The 15,104-nt window shown below is 38.1% G+C and overlaps 2 protein-coding genes across 3 annotated transcripts in view; both read left to right on the forward strand.

Annotated features, from left to right (window-relative positions):
* Positions 1-1,077: 1,077 nt before the first annotated feature.
* Positions 1,078-4,683, forward strand: msmo1 (methylsterol monooxygenase 1). Its single transcript, XM_079462262.1, has 6 exons — positions 1,078-1,210; positions 2,154-2,436; positions 2,595-2,743; positions 2,824-2,950; positions 3,094-3,248; positions 3,650-4,683. Exons 2-6 carry the CDS (start codon positions 2,182-2,184, stop codon positions 3,837-3,839), a joined length of 876 nt encoding a protein of 291 aa, XP_079318388.1. The 5' UTR covers positions 1,078-1,210; positions 2,154-2,181; the 3' UTR covers positions 3,840-4,683.
* A 342-nt stretch (positions 4,684-5,025) lies between these two features.
* cpe (carboxypeptidase E) overlaps positions 5,026-15,104 on the forward strand; it is a 33,108-nt gene continuing 23,029 nt past the window's right edge. Inside the window, exon 1 of one of the 2 annotated variants that reach the window (XM_079462260.1) lies at positions 5,026-5,509. In XM_079462260.1, coding sequence (XP_079318386.1) covers positions 5,263-5,509 — 247 coding nt within the window. In that variant the 5' untranslated portion in view covers positions 5,026-5,262. Of the gene's footprint in view, positions 5,510-10,549; positions 11,000-15,104 lie in introns of those variants that run through there. The other variant, XM_079462261.1, reaches the window with a different exon arrangement.

The raw sequence follows: 15,104 nt of genomic DNA on the forward strand, positions 1-15,104 counted from the left end.
GCATGATGTGTGGGCCTGACAGTAGGCCTACTACTATCGCAAAAACTCCGTAACTTGCACTAGCCAGATCGACTTTGTTGTTCAGATTTACCCGCGTGACGTTAGAGGTATGATGCACGAATGAGCTTGCGTGCGCAGTAGGCCTAGTGCGCGAATGAGAAGAACTGATTGGACAAACAGATAGATAGATAGATAAATAGATAGGCTACTTTATTGATCGCCAAGGGATTAAATCTTAACTTAATAAATATGCCTACTGTTGACCAGCCTACAAAAACGTGAAGCACAGAGTCGCGTATTATTTTTGGCATTAAGCAACCAAGTTTCTAAAAATAAGCCCAAAAAACCGCAACCCGCGACTCCACATTTTTCCAAGCGACTTCTCGTAAATACAAGCCCAAAGTCGCGTATTATAAGCGGACTTGGCAACTATGCTAGCAATACGACTGCCATTAGCTAAAGTGGCTCACCGGAAGTCTAAACACAAACAGCTCAAAGATGGCGGCGCCCACAGTTAGGCCAAAAGTAAGGTGTATACCAAACGAATGAATGTGCAATTACTAAATTCATATCTAGTTTATTGTATGCCAGTTTTAAAAAGAAAATAAGTAAACATTCTAAAAAGGATAAACTGATTCGAGTGTTTGTTTGCTAGCAATCTAACTACTTCAAAGTAGTTTAGTGGCGGAGTGATACAAACAGTGAAGCGGTATTACGGTCAGTTCCCGTGATGATCCTGGCGGAATAGCTCACGGCTATCAGCCAATCAGATTCGAGAACCAGATAGTACTTATATTAAATATACATTTAAATTATAGGATGGCTATTACTAGAATATTCTGGAATGTTTATGAATCCTCAAATGTATTCCGGTGAATAATGCACGTGCTTGATACAAAAAAAGGCGGATAAAAAAAACAGACGTGTGAATATTGAGCTTCCATTCCTCTCAGTTAAAGCAAACGCGTTTTCTATTGGCCCCGGCTTTGGGAACTCTAGGTCTCACACTATCGTCAGTTCATTCCCTCAACCAATCAGCGCAGGGCCTGTGCCCAAAGACGTCAGTCTCCTTCTGGTCTCAGCCAATCAGCGCTCCGTGTTTCCGCACATACGTCAGTGTCCTCTTGACTCAGCCAATGGTCCTATGTGAATGTGTAATACATTAAAAGCGTCCACACTTCAGCGCAGGTAGAGGGAGAGCTTTCCATAGGTAAGTCAACATGTTCATGCAGAAATTTTTGTTTTTTCATTATGGTACCTTTTTAATGTCGAAATATATGTAAAATATGTGCGCTATTACGTGTCCGGAATTAAGTTACAGCTGCAAAGTAATGTAAACACGCAGACAACATTAATGCTGTACTGCTGTGTGTTTGAGTTTCGTAAGCGATCATTTCGATATCCAATACGTTATTTAAAAGGATCAGGATATAAACAATGTTGATAAAAGGTAAAAAACAACGTTCTCGCTGGATGTAACTTTGTAAATTAGTGATAATTGTGATTATTATAGACTGACTAATATATATAATATAGCTTTAAATAAATATTAGGATATAGTCGATAAATAGTTATTACCAGACGAACTTGGTTCTGGCATGTAGTTGCCAAATTAACATCGCAATTTTAATGTAAATATCATATGGTTATGTGAAGGGAAAGGTTAGTATTTTACTTTCTTCGCATAGAATAGAGTCAATAAAATGTGTCGTCATAGAAAGCAATTAAACATAGCCGACTTCAGCCTGGTTGTTGAAACATTCAGTGCTCTGTAAGTTGGTCTCTGTATGTGTTGTATACCTTATATAATAACGATTAAATATGTATTTTCAGTGCCTCAATGTCTCCTAAAGAATACACTTTAATTTAATTATATGAATGCTTTGGTGGTGTATTAAATTCTTATAAAGTTCAAGTAGGAAATCCCTCACACTTGCAATGTATTTATGATAAGCACTACCCATCTGTAAAACCCATTCCTATTTCTGTATGACATAACACTGTTCTGAAATAGATCAGTTAGGTGAAAGACCAATGATGTAACTTTTTAGCCAGTTACCACATTGTTTTACCTACCTTTAAGCAGTTCTCCAGATATGCTTTACCTTTGTTCTGCTTTGAAAAGTAAATCTCATCACTTTTTGTTCATATAGCTGCAGTTACAGAAGGCCATTGTCTGCCATGGAGGTAAACGGCACAGCCACCATTCTCTCTTCGGCATACCTAGCCGTGGAATTTGTGGACTCGGTCCTGCCTGACAATCCCTTGCAGGAACCCCTAAAGCATGCCTGGAACCACATGCTGCAGAACTACAGCAAATTCCAGATCGCCACCTGGGGCTCCCTCATCGTCCATCAGCTGATATATTTCCTGTTCTGTCTGCCTGGCTTTATCTTTCAGTTCCTCCCCTTCATGCAGAAGTATAAAATCCAATCGGTATATGGATTTTTCTTTCTTTATAATTCATTATTTCATTTTAAGTAGTTAAAATCACTTTTAGAGCTGACATTTATTGTGTCGTTTTAAGTTTGTTCAATTGATTGATGTGGACATCTGTTCTTAGTCCTCCAATGTTTCTGCATTTGTGCTTATAGGATAAACCAGAGACGTGGGAGAAACAGTGGAAGTGCTTTAAAATGCTGCTGTTTAATCACTTCTGTATCCAGCTACCTCTCATCTGTGGGACGTTTTACTTTACTGAGTTTTTTAGCATTCCTTATGATTGGGACTCAATCCCTCGCTGGTGAGCACAACTCTTATATATTTTTTTTTTTATTGCTGTGGCCAATGGTGTTATTCTAATAGTGTCTTTTACTGTCTCAGGCCTTATGTTTTGGCCCAATGTTTTGGATGCGCAGTAATTGAGGACACATGGCATTACTTCCTTCACCGAGCCCTTCATCACCGTAGAATCTACAAATACATTCATAAAGTCCATCATGACTTTACTGTAAGTAATATGCAAGGAGCGAAGGGAAATTATTTTCTTCACACAGATCTTTATGATTATAATTCATTTTAAACTCTCATCCTCATCATTTTAGTTCATGATGACTAACACATCCAGCTTTTATTATTGTCTGTGTATATTAGGCGCCTTTTGGTATGCAGGCCGAGTATGCTCACCCTGCTGAGACCCTCATTCTGGGTGCGGGATTCTTCATTGGCATCATGATCTTCTGCAATCATGTTATTCTGCTTTGGGCCTGGGTAACATTTCGCCTGTTGGAAACTATTGATGTCCACAGGTGAGCTTGATACACACACAGCTTTTACAGTAAAATGATGTGGGTCATTAATATTGCCATGTTGTATTCACAATCAATCTGATAATGTCACTTTCCACAATTAGAGTTCTCATTTGCTTCCCATTACTTATGTGTCAAGAGTTAGGGGCTCAAATACCAAGTTTTTGGTTTAAAAACCTTGCACAACCATGTTACTCATTCTGGAATACATTTATTTAGGTACTTAACTGTTTTGTAATTCATAGAAAGTGCCTAGTCCTTTTATGAAACACTAGGGGGCACTAGGGGGTGTTGATCATGTGTATGTGTGACAGCATAAATAATTTAAGTAATTGAGTAAAGATTTTACAGTATTGTAATATTTTAATACTTTTTTCTCAAATAAGTCTTTCTCTTTTTAGTGGCTATGACATTCCACTGAACCCCCTACATTTGATTCCATTCTACGCTGGAGCTCGTTTCCATGACTTCCACCACATGAATTTTGTGGGTAACTACGGTTCTACATTTACCTGGTGGGACAGACTCTTCAACACCGATTCCCAGTTTCACAAACATTACACTAATAATAAAGGCGTGAAGACCGACTGATTGACAGAAGCACTCACTCAACAACAGAAGGATCTGTTTCTCATGGACTCCAGATGTCGGTTTGTTCCCCCCCACACGCAAGAATTTCAAATGGGACTTAATGAATCCAGATCAATCTATGCCATCTTCTCTCATCTATGTGCCTTTCAAAAGGGAAAACACAATCCCACTAACAGTGGTCGGGAGAACTGTTAGGAACACTTGTGTTGTGCTCTCACATTCAGCTAATTTTCATTTTTCTGTGGTTCCTCAAAAGCACTTTACTTTCGCTTGAACAAAGACAAGCTTTTCTTAGTGCTTCATGCTATTTTTGACTTTCTTGTTGCATTGCTGAGAATAAGTAAATGTTTTAAAACTTTCCACAACATCCGATTGTTTAGAAAAACCTTAAAGAAAAAATATTACAAATAAATATACACAACCTTTCAAAAGGGTCACTTACTCATTTATTTTTTGTCTCACATATTAAAATATAAGCACTCCTAAAGCTATGGAACAAAATACATAAATAATATAATAAATGGATTATTAAAGGGAAATTATGTAGTGAGTGAAATTCCATCATAAATCAAAACATTTATTCTATATTCGGTGTAGTTACTGTTTGCCTGGAATTTGTATTTTGCATAGTATCCCCCCTGCATTATTTCATCCAACTTCTTGAGGTCTCACTCTACTTTTAAAACAACATTAGAGGAGTACCTAAGCATGCTATAGGCTCTTTTAGATGTTTTTTTTCTCTTCAATAGAGTAAAAGTCATACTTTTCAAATCACTTATTAAATACAATTTTAGTTTTGTAATGAGTGAAACTGATATGTTTCAACAATTATGTATTTGTCTACAAAAATACAATAAATAAAAATTAAAAGATTTATAAAGTTTTAAAAGATTTGTGAAGAAAAACATGAAACTTGAATACAAGTTTATACTGTAACTAGTAAAAATGAGCAAAAGTTGGCTTTGTGGCTTTAAGATATTTGAATCAGATACAGTAACGAACAGTACGTAATAAACATATTACAGTACATTAAAAAAAGTAAACAAACAGCTTCAAAATAGAAATAGATATAAGAAAGTTAAATGGGGTGGGTGTGTACAAATCCTCTATTTACACATATCCGTTTCACTATTGTGGGATTACATAAACCACGCCCATGCAGGGGTAGCACCGTGCGCGTTCACCCATTGTGCCTGTGTAATCTTGCCCTCAGAAGCTTTCGTCGTCTCAAGCGCGTCCTCGCGTCTTAACAGGTAGTCAGGATCTCACCCTCGCATCAATTCTGCGGGGCTTCTTCTTGGGCACGACGCTGAAAACGAGAGAGAAACAAGACAGCAAAGAAAAACAGCAGTGCTGAGACGGACAGAAAAGAGGTCGTACACGGAGACAGAGAGAGAGAGAGGGAGAGAGAGGTGTTAAAGTGATGAAGGTGCGAGCGGCGGTGTTTTGCGGGGCTTGGCTTCTGCTGGCCCTGGCCTCGGGCGGGGATGCTGCAGGAGACGGAGGCATCTCGTTCGAGTACCACCGATACGAGGAGATGCGTAAAGCGCTGGTGTCCGTGTGGCTGCAGTGCCCCTCCATCACCCGCATCTACACAGTGGGGGAGAGTAATGAGCGCCGAGAGCTGCTGGTGCTGGAAATGAGCGACAACCCCGGGATCCACGAGCCTGGTGAGAGATGATCAAGTCTCGCTTATACTAAGAAATCCATTACATCCATTTAAACTGTGTCCATAGACTAGGCCTACATAACCGTAGCCAAGCAAGCCTACATGGGATTTGATGAGGCCATAAATGAAAGCCACAGATCAATAAAAGGTGTTCTCATATGACAGCCTTCAACCATCGTCTTTATGTTTTAACACGTCGCCTATATCATGTTTATATTCCACGTTTTTCTCCAGCCGATGGGTCAATGAGAGCAGGTTTATCGTTTACACTGACGAAATTCATGCAGTGATTGATGTAAAAAATAACCGGTGCTCTCTTGCCGACCAGACCCATCCACAGAAAGGTTATTTTGAGGCAAATTAACCATTTTTAATTTGTAACTATGCAAAATCATGCTTTACACTGGTATTCAATGATATAACGTTTGCGTTCTTCCAAAAATGATTTATGGATTTCGTGTATCATTGCATCGATGTCTATGCGCAGGTGCGCGTCCGTGTGTCTGCGTTCTCGACGGCAGCTCACAGTGCGCGTGGACGCCATTTTGCGAGGATGAGTCTGTAATTACGAGGCTGAATCCAGCTTCTTATTCGCAGTTTCTTATTGACGCTATCCGTTCCACCTTAAAAACGCGAAGCATCCGCTTTTCCAGTTTCTTATTCACGCGTAGCTTAGGGATCATCTCGCGTTTCTCTTCTTTTACGTTTTTAAAATAAAAACGTGTGTGTGTGCGTGCGTGCGTGCGTGCGTGCGCGCGTGCGTGAGTGTGTGAGTGCACAGATGATGGGATGCTGCTTGCTGTCTAAGTCATGACATGCTGAATGCCCCTTGAGATGAACCTGAACTTCACGTGGAACCTCCATCACCCACTCCCCTTACCATTCTCTATATTACTTTGATAGAACAGTTTTTTAGGCAGCCTATCTCCACAAAGAATATTAATCATATCCAAAAGTACCTACAAGTTTGAAAGTGCAATATTCTAGTGAAGAGCACGCAATACGGTTTATGCATAATTAAGTAAATGATGTGTATATTTGTAAAAAGCATAGTATACACCGTTTTTTAATACTTTGCATATCTATAATTAACTGTCCCTCTTACCTCTTATGTAAATTAATTATTTTCATCATTGATGTATTTTATTTTTATTTTATATATTTATTTTTTCCATTTCCTGTGTTTGTCTATACTGTATTTTTTCATTCTGAGCTCCTGAAACCACAACACGTTGCATGTCTGTGTGTGCACAATTGGAAAATAAAGCTTATTCTAATTTTTTTCTGATCCACTGCTCTTATACAATTTATTATACTCTTGTTGGTCTAAGCCATTGCGTATATTACTGCTATGCAGTTACATGTATATAGATTTATGTAAACTTGTTTGAAAATGTGTTTTTGTACAAGCATGTCTTTGATGGTGCTTTAAAAGTTCCACAGCTAGGTAATACCTTGTCTTGATGTCTACCGTCAAAACAGTTTTACTCTAGCATTATGGGGTTATTGGGACATTATGAGGTGCTACATCTTGAGAACCTTTAAGGATGCGTTAAAAGTTCCACATAAGGGCTATACCCAGTATCCTTGACTACCACCTAGCCAAAAAGCAGACAATTTTACTGTAGCATTTTGGAGTTATTGACCCCTGAAGTTGGCATATTTCACAGTACTCTTCAATGGGCCGTTGCACCTATGGGACATTTTGAGGTGCTACATCTCGAGAACCTTTAAGGATGCGTTAAAAGTTCTACATATAGGTTATACCCAGTATCATTGACTACCACCTGGCCAAAAAGCAGACAATTTTACTGTAGCATTTTGGAGTTATTGACCCCTGAAGTTGGCATATTTCACAGTACTCTTCAAAGCACCTATGGGACATTTTGAGGTGCTACATCTCGAGAACCTTTAAGGGTGCGTTAAAAGTTCTACATATAGGTTATACCCAGTATCCTTGATTACCCCCTGGCCAAAAAGCAGACAATTTTACTGTAGCATTTTGGAGTTATTGACCCCTGAAGTTGGCATATTTCACAGTACTCTTCAATCGGCAAATGCACCTATGGGACATTTTGAGGTACTACATCTCGAGAACCTTTAAGGATGCGTTAAAAGTGCTACATATAGGTTATACCCAGTATCCTTGACTACCCCCTGGCCAAAAAGCAGACAATTTTACTGTAGCATTTTGGAGTTATTGACCCCTGAAGTTGGCATATTTCACAGTATTCTTCAATGCACCTATGGGACATTTTGAGGTGCTACATCTCAAGAACCTTTAAGGATGCGTTAAAAGTTCCACATAAGGGTTATACCCAGTATCCTTGACTACCACCTGGCCAAAAAACAGACAATTTTACTGTAGCATTTTGGAGTTATTGACCCCTGAAGTTGGCATATTTCACAGTACTCTTCAATGCACCTATGGGACATTTTGAGGTGCTACATCTCGAGAACCTTTAAGGATGCGTTAAAAGTTCCACATAAGGGTTATACCCAGTATCCTTGACTACCCCCTGGCCAAAAAGCAGACAATTTTACTGTAGCATTTTGGAGTTATTGACCCCTGAAGTTGGCATATTTCACAGTACTCTTCAATGCACCTATGGGACATTTTGAGGTGCTACATCTCGAGAACCTTTAAGGGTGCGTTAAAAGTTCTACATATAGGTTATACCCAGTATCCTTGACTACCCCCTGGCCAAAAAGCAGACAATTTTACTGTAGCATTTTGGAGTTATTGACCCCTGAAGTTGGCATATTTCACAGTACTCTTCAATCGGCAAATGCACCTATGGGACATTTTGAGGTACTACATCTCGAGAACCTTTAAGGATGCGTTAAAAGTGCTACATATAGGTTATACCCAGTATCCTTGACTACCACCTAGCCAAAAAGCAGACAATTTTACTGTAGCATTTTGGAGTTATTGACCCCTGAAGTTGGCATATTTCACAGTACTCTTCAATGCACCTATGGGACATTTTGAGGTGCTACATCTCGAGAACCTTTAACGATGCGTTAAAAGTTCCACATAAGGGTTATACCCAGTATCCTTGACTACCCCCTGGCCAAAAAGCAGACAATTTTACTGTAGCATTTTGGAGTTATTGACCCCTGAAGTTGGCATATTTCACAGTATTCTTCAATGCACCTATGGGACATTTTGAGGTGCTACATCTCAAGAACCTTTAAGGATGCGTTAAAAGTTCCACATAAGGGTTATACCCAGTATCCTTGACTACCACCTGGCCAAAAAACAGACAATTTTACTGTAGCATTTTGGAGTTATTGACCCCTGAAGTTGGCATATTTCACAGTACTCTTCAATGCACCTATGGGACATTTTGAGGTGCTACATCTCGAGAACCTTTAAGGATGCGTTAAAAGTTCCACATAAGGGTTATACCCAGTATCCTTGACTACCCCCTGGCCAAAAAGCAGACAATTTTACTGTAGCATTTTGGAGTTATTGACCCCTGAAGTTGGCATATTTCACAGTATTCTTCAATGCACCTATGGGACATTTTGAGGTGCTACATCTCAAGAACCTTTAAGGATGCGTTAAAAGTTCCACATAAGGGTTATACCCAGTATCCTTGACTACCACCTGGCCAAAAAGCAGACAATTTTACTGTAGCATTTTGGAGTTATTGACCCCTGAAGTTGGCATATTTCACAGTACTCTTCAATCGGCAAATGCACCTATGGGACATTTTGAGGTACTACATCTCAAGAACCTTTAAGGATGCGTTAAAAGTTCTACATATAGGTTATACCCAGTATCCTTGACTACCCCCTGGCCAAAAAGCAGACAATTTTACTGTAGCATTTTGGAGTTATTGACCCCTGAAGTTGGCATATTTCACAGTACTCTTCAATCGGCAAATGCACCTATGGGACATTTTGAGGTACTACATCTCGAGAACCTTTAAGGATGCGTTAAAAGTGCTACATATAGGTTATACCCAGTATCCTTGACTACCACCTAGCCAAAAAGCAGACAATTTTACTGTAGCATTTTGGAGTTATTGACCCCTGAAGTTGGCATATTTCACAGTACTCTTCAATGCACCTATGGGACATTTTGAGGTGCTACATCTCGAGAACCTTTAACGATGCGTTAAAAGTTCCACATAAGGGTTATACCCAGTATCCTTGACTACCACCTGGCCAAAAAACAGACAATTTTACTGTAGCATTTTGGAGTTATTGACCCCTGAAGTTGGCATATTTCACAGTACTCTTCAATCGGCAAATGCACCTATGGGACATTTTGAGGTACTACATCTCAAGAACCTTTAAGGATGCGTTAAAAGTTCTACATATAGGTTATACCCAGTATCCTTGACTACCACCTAGCCAAAAAAAAGACATGTTTACTGTAGCATTTTTAGGTTATGGACCCGTGAATCTCACGTTTGGCATATCTCACAAAACGGTACAATGGCGGTTGCACTTTTAGCACATTTTGGGGTGCCATATCTCAACTGTCTTTGAGGATAAATGTTAAATGTTCCAGAGCTGTGTTATACCATGTCTATTTGTCTACCAACATGCCAGAAAGCAGACTTAGTTTTAGCGTTCAATGTGCAGGGGATAAGGTGATATTTGTCAATGCCCAAGGTGCTGAAATGGCTATTAAGAATTAGAATGCCTTAAAAATACAATATCAATTACATTTATTCTGGTAATATCATTATTCACAAATAAAGTTTCTCAGCCAGATATTGTCCTATCCTAACAACCATACATTAATTCAAGGCGCAATTTGTAAAACAAGACATTTACCCATTAGACTGGTAATGTTGTCCAGGGTCACAATTAAGTTCTTAAACACTACAGTCTTTATTTCTAAATATTTAAAAAGGTGGTAGAATACTCTTTAAGCATCTAAATCACATTGATTCCCTTTTTTTATATTAACATAAGTGACTTAACAGTAGGTTTAACAACGCGGCCCCTTTAAGAACTGCAGCCCTAAGCAGGTCTAATGTGCTTACTATTTTCATAACTCTTTGTATTCATTTAATACTTCAGAATACAAAATGTGCTTTCTGGCATAATCTTGCCTGTTTTGTTCATTCAAGGACGAAAGAGAAGTTAATACTGGTCCGCTGTCTGAAAGATTCTGACGCAGCCTACCAGACGGAACTGCTACCCACAGCCAGAAACTGTCAACATACTGGACGTATCAATGCAACCATTTTTCAATCTCGCCTTAATAGTTTAAAGACCTTTATATGAATAAATGCGTGATTACATTAAAATGTATGTAGTTGGCAGACGCTTTTTTCCAAAGTGTCTTAACTTGCTTTATCCTATGCATATACATAGGTATGTGCAATCCCAACTATAGTGTGACTGTAATTGCGTTGGTAAAATAGTACAATTAAACTGACTACAAAAAAACTTAAACGTATGCCTACCTGGACTAAAATGTTTGACAGCTAGGACCCCATCGCAAGATGTCTAAGGATGTTTACAGGTAAGCGAATTAATTTCTGCATACATTTGTTTATGTATTGAAAATATAGGCTCTCTTTATACATGGTGTGTGGCTTAACGTTAGTAGGCCTACTATTGTTTTATTGGCAGTACTTGTTTACAATGATCTATCAACATTTTATAATATTCTTGCGTGCAAACATTCATTTAGTTTTGTTGTTGCAGGTTCAATGTGTTTGGAAAGGAATGTGTTAAGATTGTTTAATAGATGACTGTGGGTGTTTTTGTTTGGGGGCACACAGTTTTTAATGCAGTCTTAACCTGCATTGTAACTATGTTCATTGTTAACAGATACGGTATGTGTCTGTGAGTGAGGAAAACATTTTCACAGAATTAGCAGAACTCCGGTCTAATGGACAGTCTTTCAGTACTTCTTCAATACTTCTTATCAAGACACAGGTGTCTGGGGACAGCTATGTTGTTCTCTAGCTATTCCTAACAATTTCAAGAACAGAAAGAGACTTCACAAGATCTCTTCAATAAAAGTAAATTAATCTCTCCCCCTTTCTGTTTTTAGTTAGGTTTGTCAACACATCTATCTCGATGCATTACCTCACATTTAAACTTCGTTGCAATTTAAAATTTAAGTACGGACATAACCGAGTAGAACACTGATATTCCTTAAATATGCTTGAGAGTAGTCAATGTATTGTGCAATATGAAGTAATTTATTAGTTTTTTTACATAATAAGGCTGAGCATTCCAGTTCAGTGGAATCCGTTTCTTCTAAAACTCTATATTGTGTCTGCAAGCTACCAAACACCTTGGACAAACCATATGCTCAGTGTGACAGGTGTAAAGATTGGTTTCACCCAAAGTGTGTAGGATACAAGAGCATTGAAGACATAAAAGTGATTTCACCATGACTGTGTCCTGACTGCTCCACAAAAAAGACAAGTTTACCATTACAGGGGGACAAAACTTAACTTTAGGAATCTTGATTCACCATAGTCTGGTGACATTGAAAAGGAAGGGGGGGGGAGGAGGATGAACAAAAGCATACATCTTGTACAGAAGGAGATTAACAGGCTCAGCAGTGCCCCCCTGAATTACAATTACAGCTGTCAAAAGATGAGTGGAATGGAATAAAACCATGCAAAAGACAAGGATATAGAATCCTTAAAGCTGGCTGGACAGACATGCTTTCAGAAAAACTCTGTCAAATTAGCAACTGTGTTCTGGCATTTTCGTATAATAAAGCTATTCAGTATCAGTCAAGAAAGAAATTGTGTCCATTCTGGCAAGGAAAGGCCAGTTGAAAATTTCCCGGTTGTGCACAGTTGAGGAACCTGCCAAAGATGCAGACTGTGTCCTGGTTAAGGTGGAAGTGTCTGGCCAAACAGATCATTCTACAGGCTTCACATTTCGAAGACGCACTAGTAAAAGTGAAAGGAAGACATAAAAGGGAAAATTTGCCAGTTCATTTCCATCGAAAACAGACAAAATATATATATTTTTTACATTTACATGATCGTAAAAGAATAACTAATTATGTTCATGTCTTTTCATTTTGTGAAGATGAAAATACCCAGAAAGAACTGGAAGACTGAAGAGTGCCTACAATGCAGGAATGATCATTATGAGCAAAACAGCTTAATTAGCTCTCCTCATGATTACATAATACAAGGGTAATGTATCTTCGAAAAGTTTACCTTTAATGTTTAATATGTAATATCCACTGAAAAATGTCTGAAGAACAGTACAGAAATTGTTGAAAAAGTTCTTACTTACTGTTGAAAGGATGCAGAATAAATTTTCAAACCTTAGTAATGCGTGGTGATTCATATAAACTGATACAGCTTAAGAAAAGTAAAAATAAAACAAATCAGCATAAAATATATTGCACCTTAAGAACAGCTGCAGCACTGAAAAAGAAAACTAAACCTATACAACAATGTTTCATTGGTTTCATAGGCTCACTAAATAATGTTTAAGTGACCCAGTACACAGCAAATTTCTAAAAGTTCAGCTAACTCCTTTTTAAAATTAATAAGTCACTTTCTCGATTTAGGTCAGACACTGTACCAGTTTTGATCTACACTGAAGTCCTCTCTGTAGCCAAACATTTACATAATGGATCTTGTAACCTTGCAGTTTAGCGGATTAAATTGTAATATTACCGTTTAGTTGAAAGTTATGAACAGCAAAAAATACTAAGACAGCATCAACACTTAAGTATTTTCCATTTCTCAAACTTTTACCTCGGGATGCTCATCATGAGGTGAATAGTGATCACGCCAGCGTCCCACAAAGACTTCAGATGATTAAACACATGGGGACAGATAATGTCAAGGCATGCAACAAAGAAAATTTAAAAAAGGCATATTACAAATAAACTTTATTTATCAATGTAATTTATGTCCTGTATTATTTATGAAGCACTTTCTTAATAATTCTTATTTTGATAATTTATAATGGCAAGCATATGCAATCAAATAAATGGAAACACTTTACAATGAGGTTCAATTTGTTAACAATGCATTAACAGACAAACTAACAATGAAAACAATCTACAACTTCTATTAACACAAGTGGTTCTCTTGCTACTGGTTTAATTGAGGACTCAAATTCTCCATTTCTACCGTGAAAACAAAATAAGATATCGAAATCTAACATTAGCTTGACACAAAGCAAAAGCAAAAGCAAAAGCAAAAGCAAAAGCAAAAGCAAAGCCTGTGCAACAGATGTAATGGCATTTTACTGACACAAAATACCAACAAATAAAACACTATACCTCGTTGGCTGCATGCTGCGAGAAAGGGAAATGGTCTTTGAATCTTCCTTACGAATGTTCAAGTCCTTTGTGACGAAGATTTAAGCCTTTTTCTGAGCATAATGTCCGTGCTTACCACTTGCCTGTGTAACAACAGCACGAAGTATAAGAGAAGTAGAGATCAGCACACCTCTCCTCCCGTATCAGCTGTAACCACTAATTGAATGAACCATGTCCAGTCCTTCAAATTAAGGGGAGTGTCCATCAATCATAGGTGACCTATTCATCACACTTGCATGAACTATAAAACTCTGAATAAGACTCGAAGTTCGTATTTGCGGCTTAACCCAATCCTTCAAAATATAGGTACTGCAATTTATAATAAAATAAATATATTAATATAAATATAATATAAATATTAGCCATAGTCCAATAATTATATTGGAATGTAAAAAGTATGTTTTTATGTGCAGTAGGATAGTATAAAATTAAAAATAATGATAACATCATTAATGACTCATAATATAAACAGAATTATTTTGGATAATGATGAGTTTTTTAAACCTTTTTGTGATATAATTTGCAGCACCTTGGACAGCGACAGAATCATCCCTGCCTTTGTATTAACCATTGACATTGGCCTGTTGAAGAGTACTGTGAAATATGCCAACTTCAGTACCTCAAAATGTCCCATAGGTGCATTTGCCGATTGAAGAGTACTGAAATATGCCAACTTCAGGGGTCAATAACTCCAAAATGCTACAGTAAAATTGTCTGCTTTTTGGCTAGGTGGTAGTCAAGGATACTGGGTATAACCTATATGTAGCACTTTTAACGCATCCTTAAAGGTTCTCGAGATGTAGTACCTCAAAATGTCCCATAGGTGCATTTGCCGATTGAAGAGTACTGTGAAATATGCCAACTTCAGGGGTCAATAACTCCAAAATGCTACAGTAAAATTGTCTGCTTTTTGGCCAGGGGGTAGTCAAGGATACTGGGTATAACCTATATGTAGAACTTTTAACGCATCCTTAAAGGTTCTCGAGATGTAGCACCTCAAAATGTCCCATAGGTGCATTTGCCGATTGAAGAGTACTGTGAAATATGCCAACTTCAGGGGTCAATAACTCCAAAATGCAACAGTAAAATTGTCTGCTTTTTGGCCAGGTGGTAGTCAAGGATACTGGGTATAACCCTTATGTGGAACTTTTAACGCATCCTTAAAGGTTCTTGAGATGTAGTACCTCAAAATGTCCCATAGGTGCATTTGCCGATTGAAGAGTACTGTGAAATATGCCAACTTCAGGGGTCAATAACTCCAAAATGCTACAGTAAAATTGTCTGTTTTTTGGCCAGGTGGTAGTCAAGGATA

The sequence above is a fragment of the Barbatula barbatula genome (assembly GCF_947034865.1).
Source record: "Barbatula barbatula genome assembly, chromosome: 8".
In the NCBI taxonomy this organism is placed as follows: domain Eukaryota; kingdom Metazoa; phylum Chordata; class Actinopteri; order Cypriniformes; family Nemacheilidae; genus Barbatula; species Barbatula barbatula.

Coding starts and splice junctions, on each gene's coding strand:
- msmo1 (XM_079462262.1), top strand. CDS start 2,182: ATGGAGGTAAACGGCACAGCCACCATTCTCTCTTCGGCATACCTAGCC. Junction 2,744..2,823: donor TGGGACTCAATCCCTCGCTG/GTGAGCACAACT, acceptor TTACTGTCTCAG/GCCTTATGTTTTGGCCCAAT. Junction 2,951..3,093: donor AAGTCCATCATGACTTTACT/GTAAGTAATATG, acceptor TGTGTATATTAG/GCGCCTTTTGGTATGCAGGC.